A 25425-nucleotide genomic window follows, 5' to 3' on the forward strand; every position below is an offset into this window, starting at 1 on the left:
CCCGGTTATTATTTTTTTTCACCGTGTATTATCGGACTCTGGAGAAGTATATATGGATTTTGTCAATCACACCGGACTTTTTCTGTACTACATCGCTGACTGATTTTATTTACCTCTGTTAGGTTATCCTGTCCATACCATACCGATCTTCCCCCCCCCCCCTTCCTTTTTTGGTTACCTGGCCAAAAGGGGCGGTATGTCCATAATGTGTGCGGTATCTAGCTCCTCACAGGGACGGTATGTCCCATAATGTGTGCAGTATCTAGCTCCGCACAGGGACAGTATGTCCCATAATGTGTGCGGTATCTAGCTCCCCACAGGGGCGGGATGTCCCATAATGTGTGCAGTATCTAGCTCCGCACAGGGACAGTATGTCCCATAATGTGTGCGGTATCTAGCTCCGCACAGGGGCAGTATGTCCCATAATGTGTGCGGTATCTAGCTCCGCACAGGGGCGGTATGTCACATAATGTGTGCGGTATCTAGCTCCGTACAGGGACAGTATGTTACATAATGTGTGCGGTATCCTGGACAACTGTGGATTTTACGGCTGCTACTCTATATGAGACAAGTTTGGACTTGGACTGGTTACTGATTGACTCCTTGGTAAACCCAGAGAACTTTTTGTGCATCCTCCAATCTGATGGGGACTTATCATCTCTCCATCCTCTTCCTGGCATCCTATATCAACCTAATGTAAGAACAATCTACCTCACCCGGTTATTATTTTTTTTCACCGTGTATTATCGGACTCTGGAGAAGTATATATGGATTTTGTCAATCACACCGGACTTTTTCTGTACTACATCGCTGACTGATTTTATTTACCTCTGTTAGGTTATCCTGTCCATACCATACCGATCTTCCCCCCCCCCCCTTCCTTTTTTGGTTACCTGGCAACTGTTCGACTTGACAATGTTCACTTAAACGTCTTTCACATCTTTCTCCCAATTTATTTACACAATTTAGCTATAGGTGAAGGTTTAAATGGAGGGTTCACATTTCTACTGTTCTGTATCTTGAGGAAGATCCCGGTGCGAACAAAAACCGCGATATTGTAATGAAATATGCGTTCACTGTTTAACGAGACCGGAGTGGGTGTGTGTGTATGTGGGTGTGTGGGTGTGTGGGTGTGTGTGTGTGTGCGCATATCTGTGTCATCTTCAGCCCTGGTCTCCCCACTCTTGCTCTTGGGTGAAGCCGTCCCAATGATCTTCCAGGTGCTGCGGCCTCTTCTCCACTTTGCTCCAACAAAATCCATCATCCCATTTTACTTTTAGGTTGTCATCTGGATCTTTTGATATCCCTTGCAATCTAATCCAGTTCCTTCTTTGTCCAAAGATGGTAATTTTCTCTTGCGATATGTCCAGACCACCACCATTTTCATTTCTTCACCCTTGTGATGATTTCACAGACTTTTTTGTTTGCTTCTGAACCAATTCATTATTTTTCCTGTCTCTACGGGTAATACCCAGCATGCATCTCTCCATACTTCTTTGTATTGTTTGAAGTATCTTTTTATTTAGGGTCCAGGTTTCACAGCCATCTGTAAGTGAGCACAGGCAGAGTACACTGGTTGAACACTTTGCTATTGAGGCACAGAGGAAAATTCCTTTGGAAGATTAGCTTTTTCTTTTAAATGAGCTCCACCACCATCTTCCTTCTCCTATTGATTTCATTCATCTGGTTCCCATCCATTGACAGTTACATAGTTACATAGATACATAGTCACATAGTTACATAGTTACATAGTAGATGAGGTTGAAAAAAGACGTACGTCCACCAAGTTCAATCTATGCTAAATTTAGACAACAGATACTTTATCCTATATCTATACTTACTTATTGATCCAGAGGAAGACAAACAAAAAAACCCAGAGTCATATCATCCAATGATATCTCATAAGGGGAAAAATAAATTCCTTCCTGACTCCAAGAATTGGCAATCGGATTAATCCCTGGATCAACTTCCTTCCCATGTATACTTATTTGGTATATCCCTGTAATACCTTTCCATCTAAAAAGATGTCCAACCTTTTTTTGAACAAATCTATTGTATCTGCCTTCAGTCTCCATGAGTAATGAATTCCACATTCTAACTGCCCTTACTGTAAACAACCCTTTCCTTTGTTGCTGGTGAAATCTCCTTTCCTCCAACCTTAAGGGATGCCCCGGAGTCCTTTGTACTGCCCGTGGGATGAATAGTTCTTTTGAAAGCTCCTTGTATTGTCCCCGAATATATTTGTATATAGTTATCATATCCCCTCTTAGACGTCTCTTTTCTAATGTAAATAAATCTAATTTAGCTAGCCTCTCCTCATAAATTAGATTGTCCATCCCCTTTATTAATTTGGTGGCTCTTCTCTGCACTCTCTAGTTCCATAATGTCTTTTTATGGAGTGGTGCCCAAACTTGTACTCCATATTCAAGTGGTGGTCTTACTAATACTTTATAAATGGGCATAATTATGTTTACATCCCTTCCATCCATTGCCCGTTTTAATGCAAGATAAGATCTTGTTTGCCTTTGCAGCTACTGCATGACTTTGGGCACTATTGCTAAGCCTGGTGTCTACAAGCACTCCTAAATCCTTCTCTATCAAGGATTCCCCTAATTTATCCCCATTTAGATTTGTAAGTCACCTGTTTATTCTTGTTTCCCAAATGCAAAACCTTACATTTATATGTATTAAAAACCTCATCTGCCATTTACCTGCCCACGTTTCCAGTCTCTCCAAGTCCTTCTGAAGAGAAATTACATCCTGCTCTGATTCTACTACCTTACACAATTTAGTATCATCAGCAAAGATGGAGACTTTGCTCTCGATGCCAACCTCAAGGTCATTAATAAACAAATTAAAAAGCAGGGGTCCCAGTACCGATCCCTGAGGTACTCCACTCACGACTTTAGCCCAACCTGAAAAAGTCCCATTTATGACAACCCTCTGTTGTCTGTCCTTTAACCAGTTTTCAATCCAGGTGCATATATTATTACTGAGTCCAATTTTCTTTATTTTGTACACCAACCTCTTGTGTGAAACCATATCAAAAGCCTTTGCAAAATCTAAGTAGACCACATCAACTGCATTACCCTGGTCTAAATTCCTACTTGTCTCCTCAAAGAAACTAATAAGGTTAGTTTGGCATGGTCTATCTTTCATAAATCCATGCTGACTATTACTAATAATTTTTTCCATTCGGTATTCCTGAATTTTATCCCGTATTAAACCTTCAAGTAATTTCCCTACTATTGAAGTTAGGCTTACAGGTCTGTAATTCCCTGCTTGTGATCTAGCTCCCTTTTTAAATATAGGACCACATCTGCTTTACGCCAGTCTTGTGGTACTGAGGCTGTCGAAATGGAGTCCTTGAATATTAAAAATAATGGTTTGGCTATTACTGAGCTTAACTCCTTGAGAACTCTAGGATGTATGTCATCGGGGCCAGGTGCCTTATTTACTTTATTTTTTTCAAGCTGCTTATGAACTTCTTCCTCGGGTAACCAATTGTTCATTAATATGGAGCTTGTGGCTTCCTCCTGCGGCACTTCTATTGAACTTGATTCTTCCCTCGTAAACACAGAGGCAAAGAATGTGTTTAATACCTCTGCTTTTTCCTTATCTCCAATAATCTGCCTGCCCATCTCACACTGAAAGCGTCCTATATTTTCTTTTCTCATTTTTTTGTTATTAAGGTACCTAAAGAACTTTTTAGGGTTGACCTTACTTTCTATTGCAATCCTTTTTTCATTATCCATTTTTGCTAATTTGATTGCCCTTTTTGTTACGTTCCTTATAATTCTGATACGATGTCTCCGCCCCTTCTGACTTAAAGAATCTAAGCGCCTTCCTCTTCTTGTCCATTTCCTCCCCTACCTGTTTATTTAGCCACATTGGTTTTGACTTATTTCTTTTATACCAATAACCCAAGGGTATACACGGATAAGTGTGCTTTTCTAACAATGTTTTAAAGACTGCTCATTTATCTTATACATTTTTCCGTGCAAAAACAGCATCCCAGTGTATTACTTGTAGATTAGACCTCAGTTTATTAAAATCTGCCTTTCTAAAGTTTAAGGTCTTTGTTGAACCCAAGTAATCTGTTTTTTGATAATTTATTTCAAATGAGTCCATGTTATGATCACTGTTACCCAAATGTTCCAGGACTTGAATATTTGTTACTACTTATACATTGTTTGATATTACCAAATCCAGTACTGCCCCTCTCCTGGTTGGTTCCTCAATAATTTGGGTCATATAATTGTCTTTAAGCACCCCCAAAAACCTGTTTCCTTTTGTTGTAATGCTAATCTCATTTCCCCAGTCTATGTCTGGATAATTAAAATCCCCCATTATGCAAACATGACCCAGTTTTGATGCCTTCTCCAATTGCAAAAGTATTTTAGCTTCCTCAATCTCACAGATATTTGATGGTTTATAGCATATCCCTACAAACATTTTCTTTATACTTTTACCTCCACTGCTAATTTCTATCCACAAAGTCTCTACATTTTCATCATTCCCTTCATAAACATCATCCCTAATAATAGGTTTTAGATCCGGTTTAACATATAAACATACTCCACCTCCCCTTCTATTTGCTCGATCCTTCCGAAAAAGGGAATAACCCTCTAAATTGACTGCCCAGTCATGAGTTTCATCCCACCATGTTTCAGTAATGCCTATGATATCATACTGCTCCCTGGCAGCTATTAATTCAAGCTCCCCCATTTTGTCAGGCTTCTTGCTTTAGCAAGCATGCATTTATTTATGTTTTTTTTCAGCCTGTACTATTATCTTATCTGCTCCTTCCTTTCTGCGCCCACTTGGTTTAGTCTTTTGAAGTTTTCTAGTATTATCTGTATTTACTATGGGTGTCTCACTGCTTGTCAAACTCGCACTTGCCCCCATTCTACCTCCATATCCCCTTGTATCCTTCTCTATTCCATTTAGTTCATTATCTGTTTTATTTCTCTCCCCCCTCCATCCTAGTTTAAAATCTCCTCCAACCTTTTTAACATTCTCCCTCACATAAGATCCCTCTTCATTGATGTACAATCCGCCCCTAGAATATAGATGGCACCTCTCAGAAAAGGAGTCCCAGTGCTCTAAAAACCCCAAACCCTCCTTCCTACACCACTTTCTTAGCCATGCATTAACCTCCCTGATCTCTGACTGTCTCGCTGCGGTAGCGCATGGCTCTGGTAGTATTTCAGAAAATACTACCTTGGAGGTCCTTGCCTTAAGCTTTTGGCCTAAATCACTGTAATCATTTTTTAGGACCCTCCATCTTTCTCTAACTTTGTCAATGGTGCCAACGTGTACCAAGACCGCCGGGTCAATCCCAGCCCCCCCAACAATCTGTCTACCCGATCTGAAATGTGCCGAATCCGAGCACCCGGGAGACAACAAACTGTTCGGTTCATGCGGCCATGGCTACAGATTGCCCTATCTACCTTCCTAATAATGGAGTCCCCTACCACCACAATCTTTCTTTGTATCTGAGCATCCTGAGTCCCCACTGTGCTGGAGGAACTTTTCCCCTGGCTGCTAGAGGAATTAGTCTCCCCCAGCCTTGCAATTTCTGCCCCGACACGCCCAATATCTTCACTCAACATGGCAAATCTATTGGGATGGGTCAGCTCAGAAACAACCTGCCTCCCCCTATTGCCCCTGCTTCCCCTTCTAACTGTTGCCCAGCTACCTATCTGCTCCTCACTAACAGCAACCAAGCTACCTACCTGCTCCTCACTAACAGCGCCACCATCTGCACCACTAGTCGAAGCAAGGGCCTGCTCAGTGAGCTCTAAACCCCTTTCAAGATTGCCAATGTCCCTCAATATTGCAAGTTGCCTCTTCAGATCAGCAATCCCTGACTCTAAAGAGACCACCCGCTCACACTTCCCATAGCGGTATGCTCCTTGGAACAGCTGCTCCAAGTGCACATACATGTGGCAAGATGTGCATTGAGTGGCATTTTCAATCCTGCTCATTCTAGCAACTATGAAGTTTATAAGTACTAGCAGTAAACTATAATTCAATAAACTATACCTTGTTTAACCGCTTCCTTGTTCAAACTGCTTCTGTTTCTAACTGCACACTTTAAACAACCAGCACTTAAAATCAACCACACAGATCAGTATACTTGCTGGCCAACGTAGACCATTTTTTATTTCTACTTCTATACAATGTATTTCGATCTTGAGTTGACACATTTGTGGAATATCACTTGGGTCTTGCCGAGATTCATATGGATGCTCATGTTACTTGCTTCGGTCAGATCTAATTCATTGCTGGAGGTTGCAAGCTTTGCGGCAAGTATAACAATATCGTCTGCAAATCATAGGTGACTTAAATATTCAGAATTGATTTTGATTCCTAATTCAATGTCATAAAAATTCTTCAAGTGTTGCTGTGGAAGTCTTTGGCGACATGGTGTCTCGTTGTTGCACAGATCCTTGCTAATCCTTATGGTGCTTGTATGTTCATGTAATATGTTTTAGGTGGCAATTTCGTAAATGTTCCTTGTAGTATCAGTGTACACTTGTTCAACATTTTGTCTCAGTGCGTGTAAAACAGCTGAGGTGTAGGCCGAATCCAATGCTCTTTTGGTAATATGTAGATCTTAAATTGAATGGTAGATCGTATATCAAGAAATCTCTTTTTATACAACTTGATTTGGTCCATTGGAGAAAAATAAATCCCGCTTGTTCTTAGGCAGAGCAAAGTCCAGGGTCTGATGCAGCCAATTAGTGAATAAGTAAATATATTGGAAGTGATTAGTAGACTGCCCGGTCTTGAGGTCTTCTTTGCCTCCTTTCTTTGATGAAGATAACTATTGCATTGCTACATTGTCCTGGGATTTCCTGTTCTTCGGGCTACATGTAAAGAGCTTTACTGTGATTTTTTACTTCTTCCCCAGCTTCCTTCCAAGATGTCACTAGTTATTCCATCTTCCCCGGGAGCCTTCCCATTTGTAATGACTTGCCTTTGCTGCTGCTTGTGGGCGCAGCGGCGGTGCGATCCCCCTGCCTCTGTCCTGTGTTATCCCTGTTACCATCACTATTTTTTGCTCGATTCTCTTTAGAAGTGTATTTATTGTTGATTCATTGGCTGGTTTGCGTGTGATATTTTGTTTATTCCTAATCCTAAATCAATGCTTTGCCTTGTTTAATCGTTGGTTATATTTGATAGTCCTCTTTATGATACGGCAGGGATCTTGCACACCCCCTGTACAGTATATACATTTTTGTTCTTGAGTCTTTGTATTGCTTTCTTCTTCTGTTTCATCACTAACTGCTTCGTCTCATCGCCTGTTTTCTTATCCTGTTTGGGTAAATTGTTCCCCCAGTTTTGTTCTGAGCGTCTCCGCTATAATCTTCACATGTTTTTCCTAATTGTTTGTTAGAATGTCCCATGGCACCTCGAGCACGCTGAAGTGCTTTTCTGTTCTAGTTGGAATTTTCTGCTGTTATTCTTCAGGTTCTTATTGTTGATTTTTTTTTGTTTGTTTTTTATTTTTTTTAATCCGTTTTATCCTCTCGAACTTAACATTTAAGATGAAATTTGCAGCAAACCAGTCGGTGGTCAATTCTTGTGTCAAAACGGTTAAGGACGGTGCAGTTTTTCATCGCATGTTTCTTGTTAGCCGGGATATCGGCCCTTTCAGTCTTGATTCCATTGGGTGCATGTTCATTTTCTACTTGGATTCCTCTTGAAGAATGAAACGATGATTGTAGAAGTTTTCACATTCTGCCAATCTGTCTCCACGTTCATTCCTGTGGCTGTCACCGTGTTTACCAACTGATGCGTCGTCTTTCTGCTGGGCACCACTCTGCATTCAAATCTCCCATAATGCATGTGTATACAAACGTATATATTTATAAACACGTGGCTTTAGAGGTGTAGCACCACACATTTAAATGTATAAACATGTACGTATATCTTGGAGAAGAGAGGCTTGGAAAGCGCTGTACTTGTAAAGAAGAGACCTGCGAGGCTTGGAAAGCTGTGAGGTCTGCAACGTTCTGTACACATGAAGAAGAGACCTGTGAGGTGTGTAAATCTCCATAGTCCTGAATAGGAGACCTGTGAGGGTTGGAAAGCTCTGTACACTCAAGTTGTTCCATTAAAGGCATATGACAAATCCAGGATCAACATGAGTACCCTTATCTCCCTAAGTACTCAGACGCAGTATGAAAATGTCTCCCTAAGCATCTGTTTTTAACACCACATTTTTCTTGATACATACAGTAGCCCTTTCAGCCATGTATCTTCCAGACACTCTTCCCCTTCCTTCTCTCACATACCCGATCTAAACCTGAATGACACCATATCTCCATGCCCAAGGGGTGCGTCAGTCGGGGGTGATGCCTTGTGCGGGGGCTCTGACCAGGGTTTTCCATTAGCAACACGCTCCAGTTAAGTGATCAGTGCTGCAGATGTGGCAGGGGGGGGGGTGGGATTGATTTCCACTTAGGAGTCTGAATTACACCGGCACAGCGGGAATTACATTACATGGAGTCTGCTAATCCCATATACCAGCTGAGCTTGGAAATGACAGGAGATACCACAAGGAAAAGGCCTGAGCCACAGAGCTTGCCATCCAGATCTTTCCTTATGCTCTGCCATCTCTCTTCACACAAACCTGGTTTGCTACTTTAACCCCTTCACTGCCAGTGGCGCTTGCAACACATTTGCAGGCTATATTTATATAGGATATATATGTGTGTGTGTGTGAAACAAAAAAAATATATATGTGTAATAAGTTAAGGGGGTTGAAGTGTATGCTCCGCATAACTATACAGCGCAGCGTGTTGATTATCAATGTACAGATACTCTGCATCATTATTCAGTGGGGCGTGTCTCTTATCGGTGCATGTTTTCTGACACCGCACTCCTGCAGGTACAAGTCTAATGAGGAGTATGTTTACGTGCGAGGCCGCGGTCGGGGGAAATACGTGTGCGAGGAGTGCGGGATTCGGTGCAAGAAGCCAAGCATGCTGAAGAAGCACATCCGCACGCACACCGACCTCCGGCCATACGTGTGCAAACACTGCAACTTCGCCTTCAAAACCAAAGGTATGGGGGGAGGGCAGGGAGCCCGGCGTATGCATGGCCTGAGCAGCCTGTCATTATATACATCTATAATATTCACTGGCACGTGTTACTGGCAAGGGGAGAGGAGCACAGACAGAAGGGAGCCCTGGGACACGGTGTCTTGTCACTTCCATTGCAGGGTGACATAGACGAATGGGAGCTATGGGATGTGGAGTCTGTCCCTCCCGCTGTAGGGTGACAGTGACACTGATGTTCCCTGGGTGACGTGGAGTTTGTCCATCCCACTTCAAGGGGACGGAGGCAGTGGGGACCTAGAGGACATGACGTTTGTCCCTCCACCCGCTGTGTGAAAGAGGGGACCTGGGGCCCATGTGGAAAGACACTGAGGATGTCATCGGCATACAGCTGCAGCGGCCATTATTCAAACAAATCACGCGCTGTGTACATCGGAATACCGATGTCACGACGCGGGATGTCTTCCAACCGTACCAGCTTAAGACATGAGTGCAGAAAATGGCATTTTAGAGTTCTGGTTTTTAAACACCTGAAAGTGACACAGTAGCACAGTAGCACAGAACTGTACACATTGCAATTCATTCATTTCATTGCACCCAAAGAAACAGAATCCATGAAATGCAACAAAGTAATCGCGATAAGCGCGGGTGCCTGGGGCGATCGGCCGCGTTCATGCTGCGTGGAGTACAGCAGCGCACACGAAATCGGCGCCGTGATTTGCTTGAATAACGGCCACTGCAGCTGTATACAGCCAATAAAAATACCACCTGTGAATGCATTCCCGCCTCGCAGGTCTGCAGCCCTGCCTTTCCCCATTATCTCTTATAACAGGAGTGCTCAACTTCAGTTCTCCACCCCACCAGCAGGTCAGGTTTTCAGGATATCCCAGCTTCAGCACAGGTGGCTCAACGAGGAGCTCAGTCTTCCACTGAGCCACCTGTGCTATCCTGAAAACATGATCTGTTGGGGGGCTTGAGGACTGGAGTTAAATGTCCCTGTCTTAGCATACAGTGCTTTACTGCAGCCAGGGATTCTGGGAAATTACATGCAAACAAGCATTCACAGTGTCACCGTTTGCTTCATGTCTGGAGTGATCTCAGGATTTTTTGCCTTTTCAGGGAACCTGACTAAACACATGAAATCAAAAGCCCACAGCAAAAAATGCCAGGAGCTGGGCGTGATGCCCCCATCATTGGCAGAGCTGGAAGCTGAGGAAGGTAATATACCGAATGCCTACCCCACAAACCACTCTGCTACCAGGGCAGCGCAAGGACCTTTTGTGGATCAGGCATTTCGTATCCCTCTGGCAGGGATGGCATGAAGTTTGTGATGTTGAGTAGCTGGTGTTGGCACTATTAACCCTTTTATACCGAGATGTGGTTATTTAGGCACTGCAGGAGTGTGGCTATCAAACACCCAGAGTCTGAGAGAGATGAACAGTACATAAGTGAGGTACAATATTTGTAGGGTTTATCTCCCAGCCTGGCCGCCGCTCCCTCCCACTTCCCGCACAGGGAACTGCAGAAAGACTGCTACTTTGTGTGGCAGGAAGGAGAAGTGCTGATTTGCTGACACACTTCTGCAATGTATTCAGTGCTGGTTAAAGACGTGAGAGATGTGGTAACTCTGTTGAGAATGTACCTTTTGGTAATGTCCGTCATGTGAAGCAGAGTGTAGGGATTAAGGCGGCTGGCTGAGGATGGAATTGAACCCCACCCCAGAGGAGACTGAATAAAATAGAAAGTGCTTAAAGGGTCACTCTCTTAGGCTCAAAGTGTGCTGGTACCAGTAACATGGTTAAGGGGGTGAGTTGGATTGTTTTGTTTTTAAAATCCAAATCTGTGTTTAAAAATAATTTTTTCATGTCCGTTTGTAAACATGGTGAGGTGAGACTTAGGAGGATTTTCTCCCATATCCCTGGGTTCAACAAGAGTTTGCACAGGCAAAGTGCCCAACTCTTATCCCCCCATATCTTTTTTTGGCTCTCTGATAAGGACAGCGTGAGATTAGTGTAGGGTTTCTCAAGACCCCCCTTTCCCCCCAAAAAAGGTCAAGTTTTCAACATAGGAGGCTTGATCAGTCTCTGCTTCAACACAGGAGGATCACTTGGTCCCTGCTTCAGCACAGGTGGCTCAATCAGTTGAGCCACCTGTGCTGAAGCTGGGATATCCCGAATACCTGACCTGCAGTTGAGCCCCCCCTGGATTAGGGTAAAGAAAACACGTGATTGACACGCTTCCATTCAGGGGCCCCAAAGAAATTCAATTTGTAATTTATTTCCAGAGACACAAAAGCAGTCAAAGGATCCCAAAATAGCTCCATTCCCTGCGCCTTCAGAACTGCACCCCAAAGGCAGCTGCTCACACACTGGAGTAATAGTAACATGCTTGGTGCTGTGTATATGTAACACCCTCATTCCCTCGTGTCTCAGGGACCAGTGAGGAGCAGTGGCTGGAGAGTGACGCGTTGGAGGAACACCAGTTCTCAGACTTGGAGGACACTGATGAGGACGACGATGAAGACGATGAAGAGGAGGATGAGGACGAGGACGAAGAGGAGAGTCAGGAAGAGAAGCCTCCTGACCCTCAACAGGCAGCGGGCACCCCCATCTCGCCCAGCAGGAGTAGCCCCCGCCAGGAGCCGGCTTGGCCCCTGGAGAGCACAGACAATGTACCGGCTCCCGTCTACCGGCTTTCCAGTCCGTACCTCCCCACAGAGCCTCCTGACAGAGAAGCCTGGAAACTTCTGGGGTCTGACCTGCCTGCCCCCCGAGACCTGTCGCCCCGGAGGCACTGGTCCCCTAGTAAGGAAGTGTCGGGCGGCAGCAGACTGGGCCTGTCCAGACGGCACCTTCTCCCTAAGAGCGAAACCTCACCCAAACGCTTCTCCCCTACGGGTGAACGCCCACTGCGCTGCCACTCACCCCGCAGGGGGATGTCACCTTGCCAACGCATGCCGTCAGGGAGGGAGGTGTCACCGCTGAGGTGCGTGTCCCCAAGGCTGGAGCTTTCACCTAGTAGGCACTTGTCGCCCTGTCGGGACCTGTCCCCTCGGGCCTACATGTCACCGGAGCGAAGGGCCTCCCCCCCAGTGAGACACGTGTCACCAAGCAGAGAGGTGGCATCCGTCCGGTACTCGGCACTCAGAGCACTGCTTCCATCACCGCCCCGCTACCCATCCCCCGGGAGGGAGGAACCGGTTCCGAGCAGGTCAGACGCGCTGACCCACTTCAAAGCTCAGCATGGGGTCTTTCCATCAAATGCTCTACCTCAGAGGACTCGCGACTCACATATGCCAGGGCACCAGCAGGTGAGAAACGTGAGTGGTGGTTAAGCCTATGAAGAGTCCCAAGAACGTGTCAGCAACGTTAACTCCTCCTCTCGCTTCCTGTAATTCCTCCTCTCACTTCCTGTAATTCCTCCTCTCGCTTCCTGTAATTCCTCCTCTCGCTTCCTGTAATTCCTCCTCCTCTCGCTTCCTGTAATTCCTCCTCTCGCTTCCTGTAATTCCTCCACTCGCTCCCTGTAATTCCTCCTCTCGCTTCCTGTAATTCCTCCCCTCGCTTCCTGTAATTCCTTCTCTCGCTTCCTGTAATTCCTTCTCTCGCTCCCTGTAATTCCTCCTCTCGCTTCCTGTAATTCCTCCTCTCGCTTCCTGTAATTCCTCCTCTCGCTTCCTGTAATTCCTCCTCTCGCTTCCTGTAATTCCTCCTCTCGCTTCCTGTAATTCCTCCTCTCGCTTCCTGTAATTCCTTCTCTCGCTTCCTGTAATTCCTCCTCTCGCTTCCTGTAATTCCTTCTCTCGCTTCCTGTAATTCCTCCTCTCGCTTCCTGTAATTCCTCCTCTCACTTCCTGTAAATCCTCCTCCTCTCGCTTCCTGTAATTCCTCCTCCTCTCGCTTCCTGTAATTCCTCCTCGCTCCCTGTAATTCCTTCTCTCGCTCCCTGTAATTCCTCCTCTCGCTTCCTGTAATTCCTTCTCTCGCTCCCTGTAATTCCTCCTCTCGCTTCCTGTAATTCCTCCTCTCGCTTCCTGTAATTCCTCCTCTCGCTTCCTGTAATTCCTTCTCTCGCTTCCTGTAATTCCTCCTCTCGCTTCCTGTAATTCCTTCTCTCGCTTCCTGTAATTCCTCCTCTCGCTCCCTGTAATTCCTCCTCCTCTCGCTTCCTGTAATTCCTCCTCCTCTCGCTTCCTGTAATTCCTCCTCCTCTCGCTTCCTGTAATTCCTCCTCCTCTCGCTTCCTGTAATTCCGCCTCTCGCTTCCTGTAATTCCTCCTCTCGCTTCCTGTAATTCCTCCTCCTCTCGCTTCCTGTAATTCCTCCTCTCGCTTCCTGTAATTCCTCCTCCTCTCGCTTCCTGTAATTCCTCCTCCTCTCGCTTCCTGTAATTCCTCCTCCTCTCGCTTCCTGTATTCCTCCTCTCGCTTCCTGTTTTCCTCCTCTCGCTTCCTGTAATTCCTCCTCTCGCTCCCTGTAATTCCTTCTCTCGCTTCCTGTAATTCCTCCTCCTCTCGCTTCCTGTAATTCCTCCTCTCGCTTCCTTTAATTCCTCCTCGCTTCCTGTAATTCCTCCTCGCTTCCTGTAATTCCTCCTCTCGCTTCCTTTAATTCCTCCTCGCTTCCTGTAATTCCTCCTCCTCTCGCTTCCTTTAATTCCTCCTCTCGCTTCCTTTAATTCCTCCTCGCTTCCTGTAATTCCTCCTCTCGCTTCCTGTAATTCCTCCTCTCGCTTCCTGTAATTCCTCCCCTCGCTTCCTGTAATTCCTTCTCTCGCTTCCTGTAATTCCTTCTCTCGCTCCCTGTAATTCCTCCTCTCGCTTCCTGTAATTCCTCCTCTCGCTTCCTGTAATTCCTCCTCTCGCTTCCTGTAATTCCTCCTCTCGCTTCCTGTAATTCCTCCTCTCGCTTCCTGTAATTCCTTCTCTCGCTTCCTGTAATTCCTCCTCTCGCTTCCTGTAATTCCTCCTCTCGCTTCCTGTAAATCCTCCTTCTCTCGCTTCCTGTAATTCCTCTTCTCGCTTCCTGTAATTCCTCCTCTCGCTTCCTGTAAATCCTCCTTCTCTCGCTTCCTGTAATTCCTCTTCTCGCTTCCTGTAATTCCTCCTCTCGCTTCCTGTAAATCCTCCTTCTCTCGCTTCCTGTAATTCCTCTTCTCGCTTCCTGTAATTCCTCCTCTCGCTTCCTGTAATTCCTCCTCCTCTCGCTTCCTTTAATTCCTCCTCGCTTCCTGTAATTCCTCCTCCTCTCGCTTCCTTTAATTCCTCCTCTCGCTTCCTTTAATTCCTCCTCGCTTCCTGTAATTCCTCCTCTCGCTTCCTTTAATTCCTTCTCTCGCTTCCTGTAATTCCTTCTCTCGCTCCCTGTAATTCCTCCTCTCGCTTCCTGTAATTCCTCCTCTCGCTTCCTGTAATTCCTTCTCTCGCTCCCTGTAATTCCTCCTCTCGCTTCCTGTAATTCCTTCTCTCGCTTCCTGTAATTCCTCCTCTCGCTTCCTGTAATTCCTTCTCGCTCCCTGTAATTCCTTCTCTCGCTCCCTGTAATTCCTCCTCTTGCTTCCTGTAATTCCTCCTCTCGCTTCCTGTAATTCCTTCTCTCGCTTCCTGTAATTCCTCCTCTCGCTCCCTGTAATTCCTCCTCTCGCTTCCTGTAATTCCTCCTCCTCTCGCTCCCTGTAATTCCTCCTCCTCTCGCTTCCTGTAATTCCTCCTACTCTCGCTTCCTGTAATTCCTTCTCTCGCTTCCTGTAATTCCTCCTCTCGCTTCCTGTAATTCCTCCTCTCGCTTCCTGTAATTCCTCCTCTCGCTTCCTGTAATTCCTTCTCTCGCTTCCTGTAAATCCTCCTCTCGCTTCCTGTAATTCCTCCTCTCGCTTCCTGTAATTCCTTCTCTCGCTTCCTGTAATTCCTTCTCTCGCTTCCTGTAATTCCTCCTCTCGCTTCCTGTAATTCCTTCTCTCGCTCCCTGTAATTCCTCCTCTCGCTTCCTGTAATTCCTTCTCTCGCTTCCTGTAATTCCTTCTCTCGCTTCCTGTAATTCCTCCTCTCGCTTCCTGTAATTCCTTCTCTCGCTTCCTGTAATTCCTCCTCTCGCTCCCTGTAATTCCTTCTCTCGCTTCCTGCAATTCCTCCTCTCGCTTCCTGTAATTCTTTCTCTCGCTTCCTGTAATTCCTCCTCTCGCTTCCTGTAATTCCTCCTCCTCTCGCTTCCTGTAATTCCTCCTCCTCTCGCTTCCTGTAATTCCTCCTCCTCTCGCTTCCTGTAATTCCTCCTCCTCTCGCTTCCTGTAATTCCTCCTCCTCTCGCTTCCTGTAATTCCTCCACTCGCTTCCTGTAATTCCGCCTCTCGCTTCCTGTAATTCCTCCACTCGCTTCCTGTAATTCCTCCACTCGCTTCCTGTAATTCCGCCTCTCGCTTCCTGTAATTCCTTCTCTCGCTTCCTGTAATTCCTCCACTCGCTTCCTGTAATTCCTCCACTCGCTTCCTGTAATTCCGCCTCTCGCTTCCTGTAATTCCTTCTCTCGCTTCCTGTAATTCCTCCACTCGCTTCCTGTAATTCCTCCACTCGCTCCCTGTAATTCCTTCTCTCGCTTCCTGTAATTCCTCCTCTCGCTTCCTGTAATTCCTTCTCTCGCTTCCTGTAATTCCTCCTCTCGCTTCCTGTAATTCCTTCTCTCGCTTCCTGTAATTCCTCCTCTCGCTCCCTGTAATTCCTCCTCCTCTCGCTTCCTGTAATTCCTCCTCCTCTCGCTTCCTGTAATTTCTCCTCCTCTCGCTTCCTGTAATTCCTCCTCTCGCTTCCTGTAATTCCTCCTCCTCTCGCTTCCTGTAATTCCTCCTCCTCTCGCTTCCTGTAATTCCTCCTCCTCTCGCTTCCTGTAATTCCTCCTCCTCTCGCTTCCTGTAATTCCTCCTCTCGCTTCCTGTATTCCTCCTCTCGCTTCCTGTTTTCCTCCTCTCGCTTCCTTTAATTCCTCCTCGCTTCCTGTAATTCCTCCTCTCGCTTCCTTTAATTCCTCCTCGCTTCCTGTAATTCCTCCTCCTCTCGCTTCCTTTAATTCCTCCTCTCGCTTCCTTTAATTCCTCCTCGCTTCCTGTAATTCCTCCTCTCGCTTCCTTTAATTCCTTCTCTCGCTTCCTGTAATTCCTCCTCTCGCTTCCTGTAATTCCTCCTCTCGCTTCCTGTATTCCTCCTCTCGCTTCCTTTAATTCCTTCTCTCTCCCTATAACTCCTCCTATCTCTCCCTATAACTCCTCCTATCTCTCCCTATAACTCCTCCTATCTCTCCCTATAACTCCTCCTATCTCTCCCTATAACTCCTCCTATCTCTCCCTATAACTCCTCCTATCTCTCCCTATAACCTCTCCCTATAACTCCTCCTATCTCTCCCTATAACTCCTCCTATCTGCTCATACAAATGCTTTCTAGAACACGCAGTAAAACATAGGGCCCATAAGGCCACACAAATGTGATCTCAGAAGGTCCTAGTTGTATAATGCTGACCATGAACATGCTGTACTATATAATGATGCTGATTATCTCTATCCTGATAATGAACATGCTCCACCGTACTCTGATGCCGAGCATTGACAGTCTTCTCTCTTTTCAGAAACCAGAAGTCTCGGATTTCCTTTCTTGGTCTAGACCTCTCCACTCCCCCCGGGAGCCGCACGCCTACCCCAGGTCCGAGGAGAACCTCTTCAGTCACCTCCCTCTGCATTCCCAGCGGCTGGAGCGTGCACCGTACCCCATGATACCCATCGGAGGCATCCAGATGGTGCAGGCCAGGCCCAGAGCCCAGCCAGCCCTCTTGGGCACTGCAGCCCACTTCCTGTCGGGCATCGCCTCCCCCGAACTCGCCTCGGCCACACCGGAAGAAGCCTCCAAGCTGCCCCCGCGACGAGTGTGCCGAGGAAGCCCTGAGGAGAGCTGCAGGACTAGTGAGAGAGAGCATGACGAGGAGGAACACAGGGTAAAGACGCCCCCCAGCACAAACCCCCAGCACCCCCCGCTCACAGAGCCATGCAGCAGCCCTAGCACTTACTGCCAAGCAGCCTGCACTCCCTCCTCTGAACTCCTGTCCCAGACGCGTTCCGCAAACCCCACCACAGGAAGCAGTCCCGACCGAGAGACGCACATACAGGGTGAAGGGTGACCGGATGTCTTCTCCAAACCCTCCCCTCCTACAGACCTCTCTCAACACTACGTCCTCGTCACGCAGGATACGGGATACGGATCCCTTTTCTCACACACACCCCAGCTTCCCCCTTTGCAAAGTGACGGGCGGGAGAGCGCGAGCTCATTCATTGGTTTTCTATGTCACGGCCCCTCCTCCGGCTCCGTCACTTTCTGACGTGTATGCAGTTTAACTGTGCCTTTTTCTAAACATTTTGTCGTTTTAAAATGCTAAACAGACGAGAAAATTCTTCATACTGTATAACAAAAGGAACATTCGACGCTGTGAATATTTTTTTTATTTTCATTTTTTTTTTTCTAAATGTAAACAGGGTTTGGCAGACCTGCTTCTAATTAATCTTTGTTTATTCTGTGTTCGTCTGGGCCGATCGTTCGCAAATAGAAATGTGATAACGAAATCTGGATAGGAGATGCACTGAATTTTTATATATATATATCTAAATATATATATATGTCTATATATAATGACTGAGATAAGAGTTAGCTCCCGTGTACAGAGATGTGAAGCTTGATATATTTATATTATGCGTTTATTTAATTGGCATTATCTGGTCTGTAACTTTGTTTCTGCTTTTTAAGGATTTTTTTTTAAGCCTTTTTTACCCAGCACTTAGAATTGGAAATTTTTGGTTGAAAAGTAGCATTGCTTGTTTGATTGGAAAAATGTTCACCAGCTGATAATCAACACGCTGAGTATCTCTATACACAGAGACAGAACACGCTGAGTATCTCTATACACAGAGACAGAACACGCTGAGTATCTCTATACACAGAGACAGAACACGCTGAGTATCTCTATACACAGAGACAGAACACGCTGCGCAGTATCAGATGCTGGGTGTCTATGCAGAATTATTCAGAGTATTATTATACATTGTTCCTTTATGTTGGATTGACTTAACCTCTTCAGTGCCAGTGGCCAGCAACATAATGCTCCGCAATGCCCGCTGGCGCAGAAGAGCACAGAGAAGCCCGCGGAAGGTCCCTCCTGTACGGTGTCTTGCATTGCTGGAGGGTTTCTGTGTTGGTGTTTAAAAGTGGGTACGAGGGTATTGCTGATCAGGGTGTTGTTACCCAGGCATGAGCATCTGTGTCTCTCGCTTCTCTCTGTGGGAGCTGAGTGAGGCTGCGGGAAGCGCACGACATACTCAGCATTTTATATACTGCAGCATGTTCATATAGAGCAGGGGCGACCAACTCCAGTCCTCAAGGGCCTCCAACAGGTCAGGGTTTCAGGATATCCCTGCTTCAGCACTGGTGATGCAGTCAACGACTGAGCCACTGATTCAGCACAGGTGACTCAAGCAGGGGTATCCTGAAAACCTGACCTGTTGGTGGGGTCTTGAGGACCTGAGTTGGCCACCCCTGATACAGAGGAAGTGTTGCTATAACCTGCACATTCCCCCCCTCCCCCCCCCCCCAGCTGATATTCCATTCACACTGCACCTCTACACATTCACATGGGAAGTTGTGATACTTGCTGCCTGTCCTATGCACCTTTGTAAACTCCTTTGCTCTATTAACCCCCATTTACCCCCTCTGCTGGAAGGCTGTTTTTTCCACCCACTGCCTTTTCCGGGAAGAAAGATGTCCTCCCTTCCCCCAGCTTCAGAAGCTGACATGTCGTTATAGCACTTATCTTTATATGGGGAGAGCTTCCATCCTGCACCTTTAGTTTCACATCACTCTCGCCCCAATTTATTTTCCTTCTCTCCCTCACATCCCCCTCTCCCTCCCTCCCTCCTTCCCTCACCTAACCCCCTCTCCCTCACTCCCTCGTGTAACCCCCCTCTCCCTCCTTCCCTCTCGTAACCCCCTCTCCCTCCTTCCCTCGCGTAACCCCTCTCCCTCCTTCCCTAGCGTAACCCCCTCTCCCTCCTTCCCTCGCGTAACCCCCTCTCCCTCCTTCCCTCGCGTAACCCCCTCTCCCTCCTTCCCTCGCGTAACCCCCTCTCCCTCCTTCCCTCGCGTAACCCCCCTCTCCATCCCTCACGTAACCCCTTCTCCTCTTTATTCCTTCTGGGACCAAAACAGTGTAATTATTAGCAAATTGTCGGCTCAAACTGTTTCTCTCTTTATTCAGCTGTGGCTGGGAAAGGTGCACTGAGAATTTGTGGTTTAAACCCTTCTTGCTTGGGAGCATTCAAAGGGATTAAATATGTTGTCTCAAGTAAAAGTAAAGTGACCTAATGACAGTGACCATGTCTAATAGAAGATTAATGGGTCATGTAGGAACAAAGTGACCTAATGACAGTGGCGTGTTTAATGGGTTAAAGTCGGTAAGACATAAACATGACTGTCATTTGCTTCTACATGGGACTGACCCTTTAACCCTGGGGTGGCCAAATCCAGACCTCAAGCCCCCCCCCCCCCCCCCTCACAGCTCAGGTTTCCAGTATATCCTTGCTTCAGCACAGGTGGCTCAATCAGTCCCTGCTTCAGCACGGGTGGCTCAACTGAGGCTCAGTCCTTGACAGCCTCTGATTGAGCCATGTGTGCTGAAGCTGGGATATCCTAAAACCTGGCCTGTTGGGGGGAGAAGGGGGGCTTGAAGGTTGAGCCCCCCTGAATTAACCCATTGTACATTCATGGAAATATAAATTTCAAATCAGTCCTGCTCTCTGGGTTTCACCAGCAGTGAAAGGATTGAATAATTCCTAAAAATGCACTTTTCCTTGGTTCTAAAGTGAGCAAACCGGTATAGTTAACACCAGTGTGTTAAGCCAAATGTCGCCTGAAGTATAGAATATGTACATACCCTGTGCAAGACACAGGGCGTCTAAATAATCATGTCCTATTCACAGAGGCAGCTCAACTTCATTTACATTCTGCAGAGACTTTGTTAATTCAGAGAAAGTCTGAAACAAGAATGCTTCCTACTTATGTGATTCCCCACCCAATCCTCTGAGAGGGGAGGGACCTTTTAATGCGTTGGTTCCATGAAATATGCATTTGTCTTCAAAGGGCCCTCAGAATGCTTTCATTGAGATCATTTGTGTATATAATAGCAGTGATAGTCCAGTTGCAATAGTGCTGAATAAATGAGTTCTTCAGTATTAGGTGATACCTTTTTTATTTGGACTAACAATTTATCTTTTAGGACAAGCTTTCGAGAGTTCTCCTCTCTTCCTCAGGTCAGCAATACTGGTTTACACAGGAATCTATGGCTAAAACAGAGGTTAGGAAAGGCTAAACTTTCCTAAGCCTAAACTCTGTTTTAAATATATATATACCTTTTGCTTCATTCATTGTAACATCGCCGGAAGAAGAGATCAGTGTATCTCGAAAGCTCGCACAAATAAAAGCATTTCGTTAGCCACAGAACGGTATCATCTATTTATTTTTTGATTATTGAAGCTCGGCTAACACGGTACTGATACCTCTACAGAACGGTCTAATTATCGGCACCAGACAAAATTAATGCAAAATAGAGCTTGTCCTATGACATAAATTGTTAGTCCAAATAAAAAAGGTATCACCTAATAACGCACAAACGCTAATTGGCAGAAATGTGTGTGCAACCAGTAATATCCCCCCTCCCCTTTGCAATTCTGGCTATATTAGTGTGTATGTATGTTATACTGCAATTCCTTCTTGCCATTCTGGCCTCGCTGCAAAATCAGTTTTCTGTGGTGGAGAAATATAGATGTGCAGACATTTCCTCATTTGCGTGTTAAGGCGGCTGTAGTTGAAAAAAAAACCCTGTCCTGTTGAAATTTTGATTGGGTTCTTCCCTCAGTTTAGCATGAACACCAAAGCAGCATGTGCAGTATATAAAGCTCCCCATGTTATATAAGCTGCAGCTTATTGCAGTTTCCGTATCCCTTGGTCCGTGGAACTACCCCATTTAACGTGCGCTGCCCTAAATTCCCCGCTCCACCAGACGCGCTGCTGCGGACCTTCCTTTCTCCCTACTACTTGCCTCACTGCTGCTTGGATTTCTGCTCTATCCCCAAACTCATACCAGCTACATCACACCACGGTACATCTCACCCGGTCCCCCTCGCCAGCGCGCAACTCTGCTGAGTGGGAGTGCCGCCCCCAGCGGCTAGACGGTGACCGGAAATGCCTGCGGGTGCATTTTCGGGCCTGTTTGGCAGCAGAGAGTTGCGCGCTGCCTTCTTGCCACATCCAACACTCAAACACCTGGACCAATAATCCAGTGTGAACAGCCAAAGCCAATGTCAAACGCTGCTAACACGTTGACATTCCCGCGGGTACGTCTGGTGAAAAACTAAATAAAAAGCACAGTATTGTTTTATAGCTAGAGATGTATAATGTTTTAAATTGTATACGGAAAAGCACTTACCCTTCTGTCTCGCAGGGCGCACAGATCATTCTCACTGGTTCTTCCTTCTGTTCTAATTTTGGTAGCAAAATTTGCCGGAGGGGCTAGTTACGTTTCAGATGCAGAGGGGTTTCTTCTACATACCAGATAATACAACTCCAGTTTTCAGGATACCCCTGCTTCAGCACAGGTGGCTGTCTTTGACTGCACCACCTGTGCTGAAGCAGGGATATCCCGAATAACTGACCTGTCGGTGGCCCTTGAGGACTGGTGTGTCTGACCCCTGACATAATCTCACCATATTGTACATAGAATTTTTGGATTTTCTCTAGCAAACATATCCTAGAAAATGACCCCCCCCCCCCCGAGCGCCGGAGTCAGTGGCGCGCTAATAACGCAATTGTTTCTCCGTGGAATCCTTGAATAAATAAATAATAGAGGTTTTGGGATACATGACAATAAAGCCGTGATTCGTTTTGGATAAGGCTCATTAGAAGTTAATAATCAGATCATCAAATAGGTTTTACTATTGATCGGTGCACTCAGACACTTCTACTATACAGATATCCATGTAGATGTGTCTGGTGTGCATCCATCTAAACATAACATCACAAATACATCAACAACAAGTTGGACAGAACCTCTGTAGAAACTGTAAAGGGCTCTTTGACCCCCTGCTGTGCGGAGTAAAACAATAAATGATATTAATAAAACATCTGCATATTTTTCTGTGTTGCTTCAAAGATGGCGGCTTCCTTTGTGTTTTCCAAAGTGAAATGTAACCAAAGTGATATTTTAGGGTCAGTTATAGGGTATGTTTGCAACGGGGAGCACTTAACCCCTGTCCTGCCAGAGGGGCTATCAACACACTGCACCTTAATAGTCGCTAGTATATTCACTTGTACCCATCTGGGTTACCCTAGCACACCAGCACTTGGTAAATGTGCCCCTTTATATGTGATGAGAGAAGTCATGATCAGAACCCAGAGTAAAATCTGTTTGCATTATACTTTTATCTTCTCATAGAGGATTTGAACATTGTAAGAAGCGGCGGCTGGGGCTGCTACGTGGGGGTCTGAGTATGTGGGCAAAAGAATGGTAACAGTGACGCGCTGCCATCTTTTCTTTGCAAACTATTATTTAATCCGCGTCAAATGTAAGAAGCTCGCTAATCTGGTTTCTTATGTTAGACACAGATCGCTAGCTGGGGAGATATACTCCATATAACTGCTCACTATAACTCCTCCTATCTCTCCATATAACCTCCCCCTATGACCCCCCCTATCTCCATATAACCGCTCCCTATAACTCCTATCTCTCCCTATAACTCCTCCTATCTCTCCCTATAACTCCTCCTATCTCTCCCTATAACCTCTCCCTATAACTCCTCCTATCTCTCCATATAACCTCTCCCTATAACTCCTCCTATCTCTCCATATAACCTCTCCCTATAACTCCTCCTATCTCTCCAAAAAAACGCTCCCTATAACCCCCCTATCTCTCCATATAACCTCTCCCTATAACTCCTATCTCTCCATATAACCGCTCCCTATAACTCCTCCTATCTCCATAAAACCTCTCCCTATAACTCCTCCTATCTCTCCATATAACCTCTACCTATAACTCCTATCTCTCCATATAACCGCTCCCCATAACTCCTCCTATCTCTCCATATAACCTCTCCCCATAACTCCTCCTATCTCTCCATATAACCGCTCCCTATAACTCCTCCTATCTCTCCCTGTAACTCCTCCTATCTCTCCATATAACCGCTCCCTATAACTCCTCCTATCCCTCCATATAACCGCTCCCTATAACTCCCCCTATCTCTCCATATAACCTCTCCCCATAACTCCTCCTATCTCTCCATATAACCTCTCCCCATAACTCCTCCTATCTCTCATATAACCTCTCCCTATAACTCCTCCTACCTCTCATATAACCTCTCCCTATAACTCCTCCTATCTCTCATATAACCGCTCCCTATAACTCCTCCTATCTCTCCCTATAACTCCTATCTCCATATAACCGCTCCCTATAACTCCTCCTATCTCTCCATATAACCGCTCCCTATAACTCCTATCTCCATATAACTCCTATCTCTCCATATAACCGCTCCCTATAACTCCTATCTCTCCATATAACCGCTCCCTATAACTCCTATCTCTCCATATAACCGCTCCCTATAACTCCTCCTATCTCTCCATATAACCGCTCCCTATAACTCCTCCTGTCTCTCCATATAACCGCTCCCTATAACTCATCCTATCTCTCCTTATAACCTCTCCCTATAACTCCTATCTCTCCATATAACCACACCATATAACTCCTCCTATCTCTCCATATAACCGCTCCCTATAACTCCTCCTATCTCTCCATATAACCCTTCCTATTTAGGGTTGCCAGATGGCTTCTCCAAAAATAATGGACACAATGGTGAAAGGAGCGACGCGCTCGAGACACACACTTCTCTCACCTCTCTCCGCTCCATGCTGTTTCCTCTCCTTGGCCCCGGCTTCTGGCACCTCCTCCTGATTGGATGCATTACCCAGCAGCAGCCAATCAGGATGGAGGAAGCTGACCAGTCCCCTAGCAAGAGCCCTGTTTAGGGTAATCCCGCAGCCCCCCAAGCCAGTCAGGTCACATGTCCAGAGAGGAAATACCAGACATGTCCTGTATTACCGCTAATTTTTTACTGGACAGTATCCAAATACAGGACAGTCCTGTTCAATATTGGACACCTGGCAACCCACTGACCCTCACCAAATAGCACACCAGTAAAAGGCACTTTGATACATTAACACTTAAGACACGCGATACAAATTCTTCTCTTAGTCTATTTCTCTGCCGTGCGCCCCCCCCCTGCCCCCAAAGACAATCAAAAGCAGTGTGATTGCCTTAATAAATTCCCCTCTTTGTGATGTACTCTGACTTTGCAATACGTTGCATGCCTCTCTGGCACAGGAGGGGTTAACCGACAAAGTCCAAAGGAAAGTATTTCTACTTATAGGTGATCCATGTCAAAATGGATTTGAAGCAAAAAGGTGTCACTGTGCTAATTTGCATGTCATTTTCCAGAATCCCTGGCTGCAGTGCAAGCGCTGTATGCCAAGAGATAATGGGGAAAGCAGGGTTGCAGACCTGGCTGGGACGTGCGAGTGTGCGCACAAGGAGGGATTTTCATTTTGCTGTATAATCGTTCTTAGAAACAAAACATGGCAATACGTTCCGATCGGAAAAAGCAATGGTACTATACACATGTAAATACGTGCGGGTGTCTTTTATTAGCGGGAGAAGGAATTGGGTGGGGGGGAAAGCACAGAATCTGATGTAAAAATATAAACTAAGAAAAGAGGGAGGGGGAGAAATGGGAAATAAATCTAAAAAAAACCTAAATCTGTTTTCAGTATTTGATGTGTGTGATCCTTTCTGTACATGATCCGCTGATTGCAAACGAGATGTTTATACGTGTAAAATACTTGCCTTTATTACGGGCCCGGCTGAATGAGCAGCTCGGGACTATTTTTAAGAAAAGAAAAAAAAAAGAGGAAAAAAAAAAAAAAATCAACAACAAATGAGCATGTTGGAATAAATTTTTACATTCCCAACAAGTAACGAGTCTGTGTGTTTCCTGCAGCGCTGTAGTGCGAGAGCGTATCCTTGCTTCAGCACAGGTGGCCCATCAGTCGCTGCTTCAGCACAGGTGGTGCAGTCTTCGACTGAGCCTTTCATAGAGCCACTTGTGCTGAAGCTGGGATATCCTGAAGACCTGCTGACCGGCAGGGGCGTGAGGGCTGGAGCCCCCCTTGCTCCATGGGAAGAACGTGCGTGTGCAGAAATATCTACACGCACGCACATATATACACAAG

General features: G+C 45.9%; 1 protein-coding gene across 2 annotated transcripts in view; it reads left to right on the top strand.

Moving 5' to 3' along the window:
- Positions 1-25167, top strand: part of HIVEP3 (HIVEP zinc finger 3) — a 68815-nt gene extending 43648 nt beyond the window's left edge. Inside the window, exons 5-8 of one of the 2 annotated variants that reach the window (XM_075603847.1) lie at positions 8903-9078; positions 10191-10289; positions 11504-12390; positions 16682-25167. In XM_075603847.1, the coding sequence (XP_075459962.1) occupies positions 8903-9078; positions 10191-10289; positions 11504-12390; positions 16682-17227 (1708 nt within the window). In that variant the 3' untranslated portion in view covers positions 17228-25167. The remainder of the gene's footprint in view (positions 1-8902; positions 9079-10190; positions 10290-11503; positions 12391-16681) is intronic. The other variant, XM_075603848.1, reaches the window with a different exon arrangement.
- The last annotated feature ends 258 nt before the right edge of the window (positions 25168-25425 follow it).

The sequence above is a fragment of the Ascaphus truei genome, chromosome 6 (genome assembly GCF_040206685.1).
Source record: "Ascaphus truei isolate aAscTru1 chromosome 6, aAscTru1.hap1, whole genome shotgun sequence".
In the NCBI taxonomy this organism is placed as follows: domain Eukaryota; kingdom Metazoa; phylum Chordata; class Amphibia; order Anura; family Ascaphidae; genus Ascaphus; species Ascaphus truei.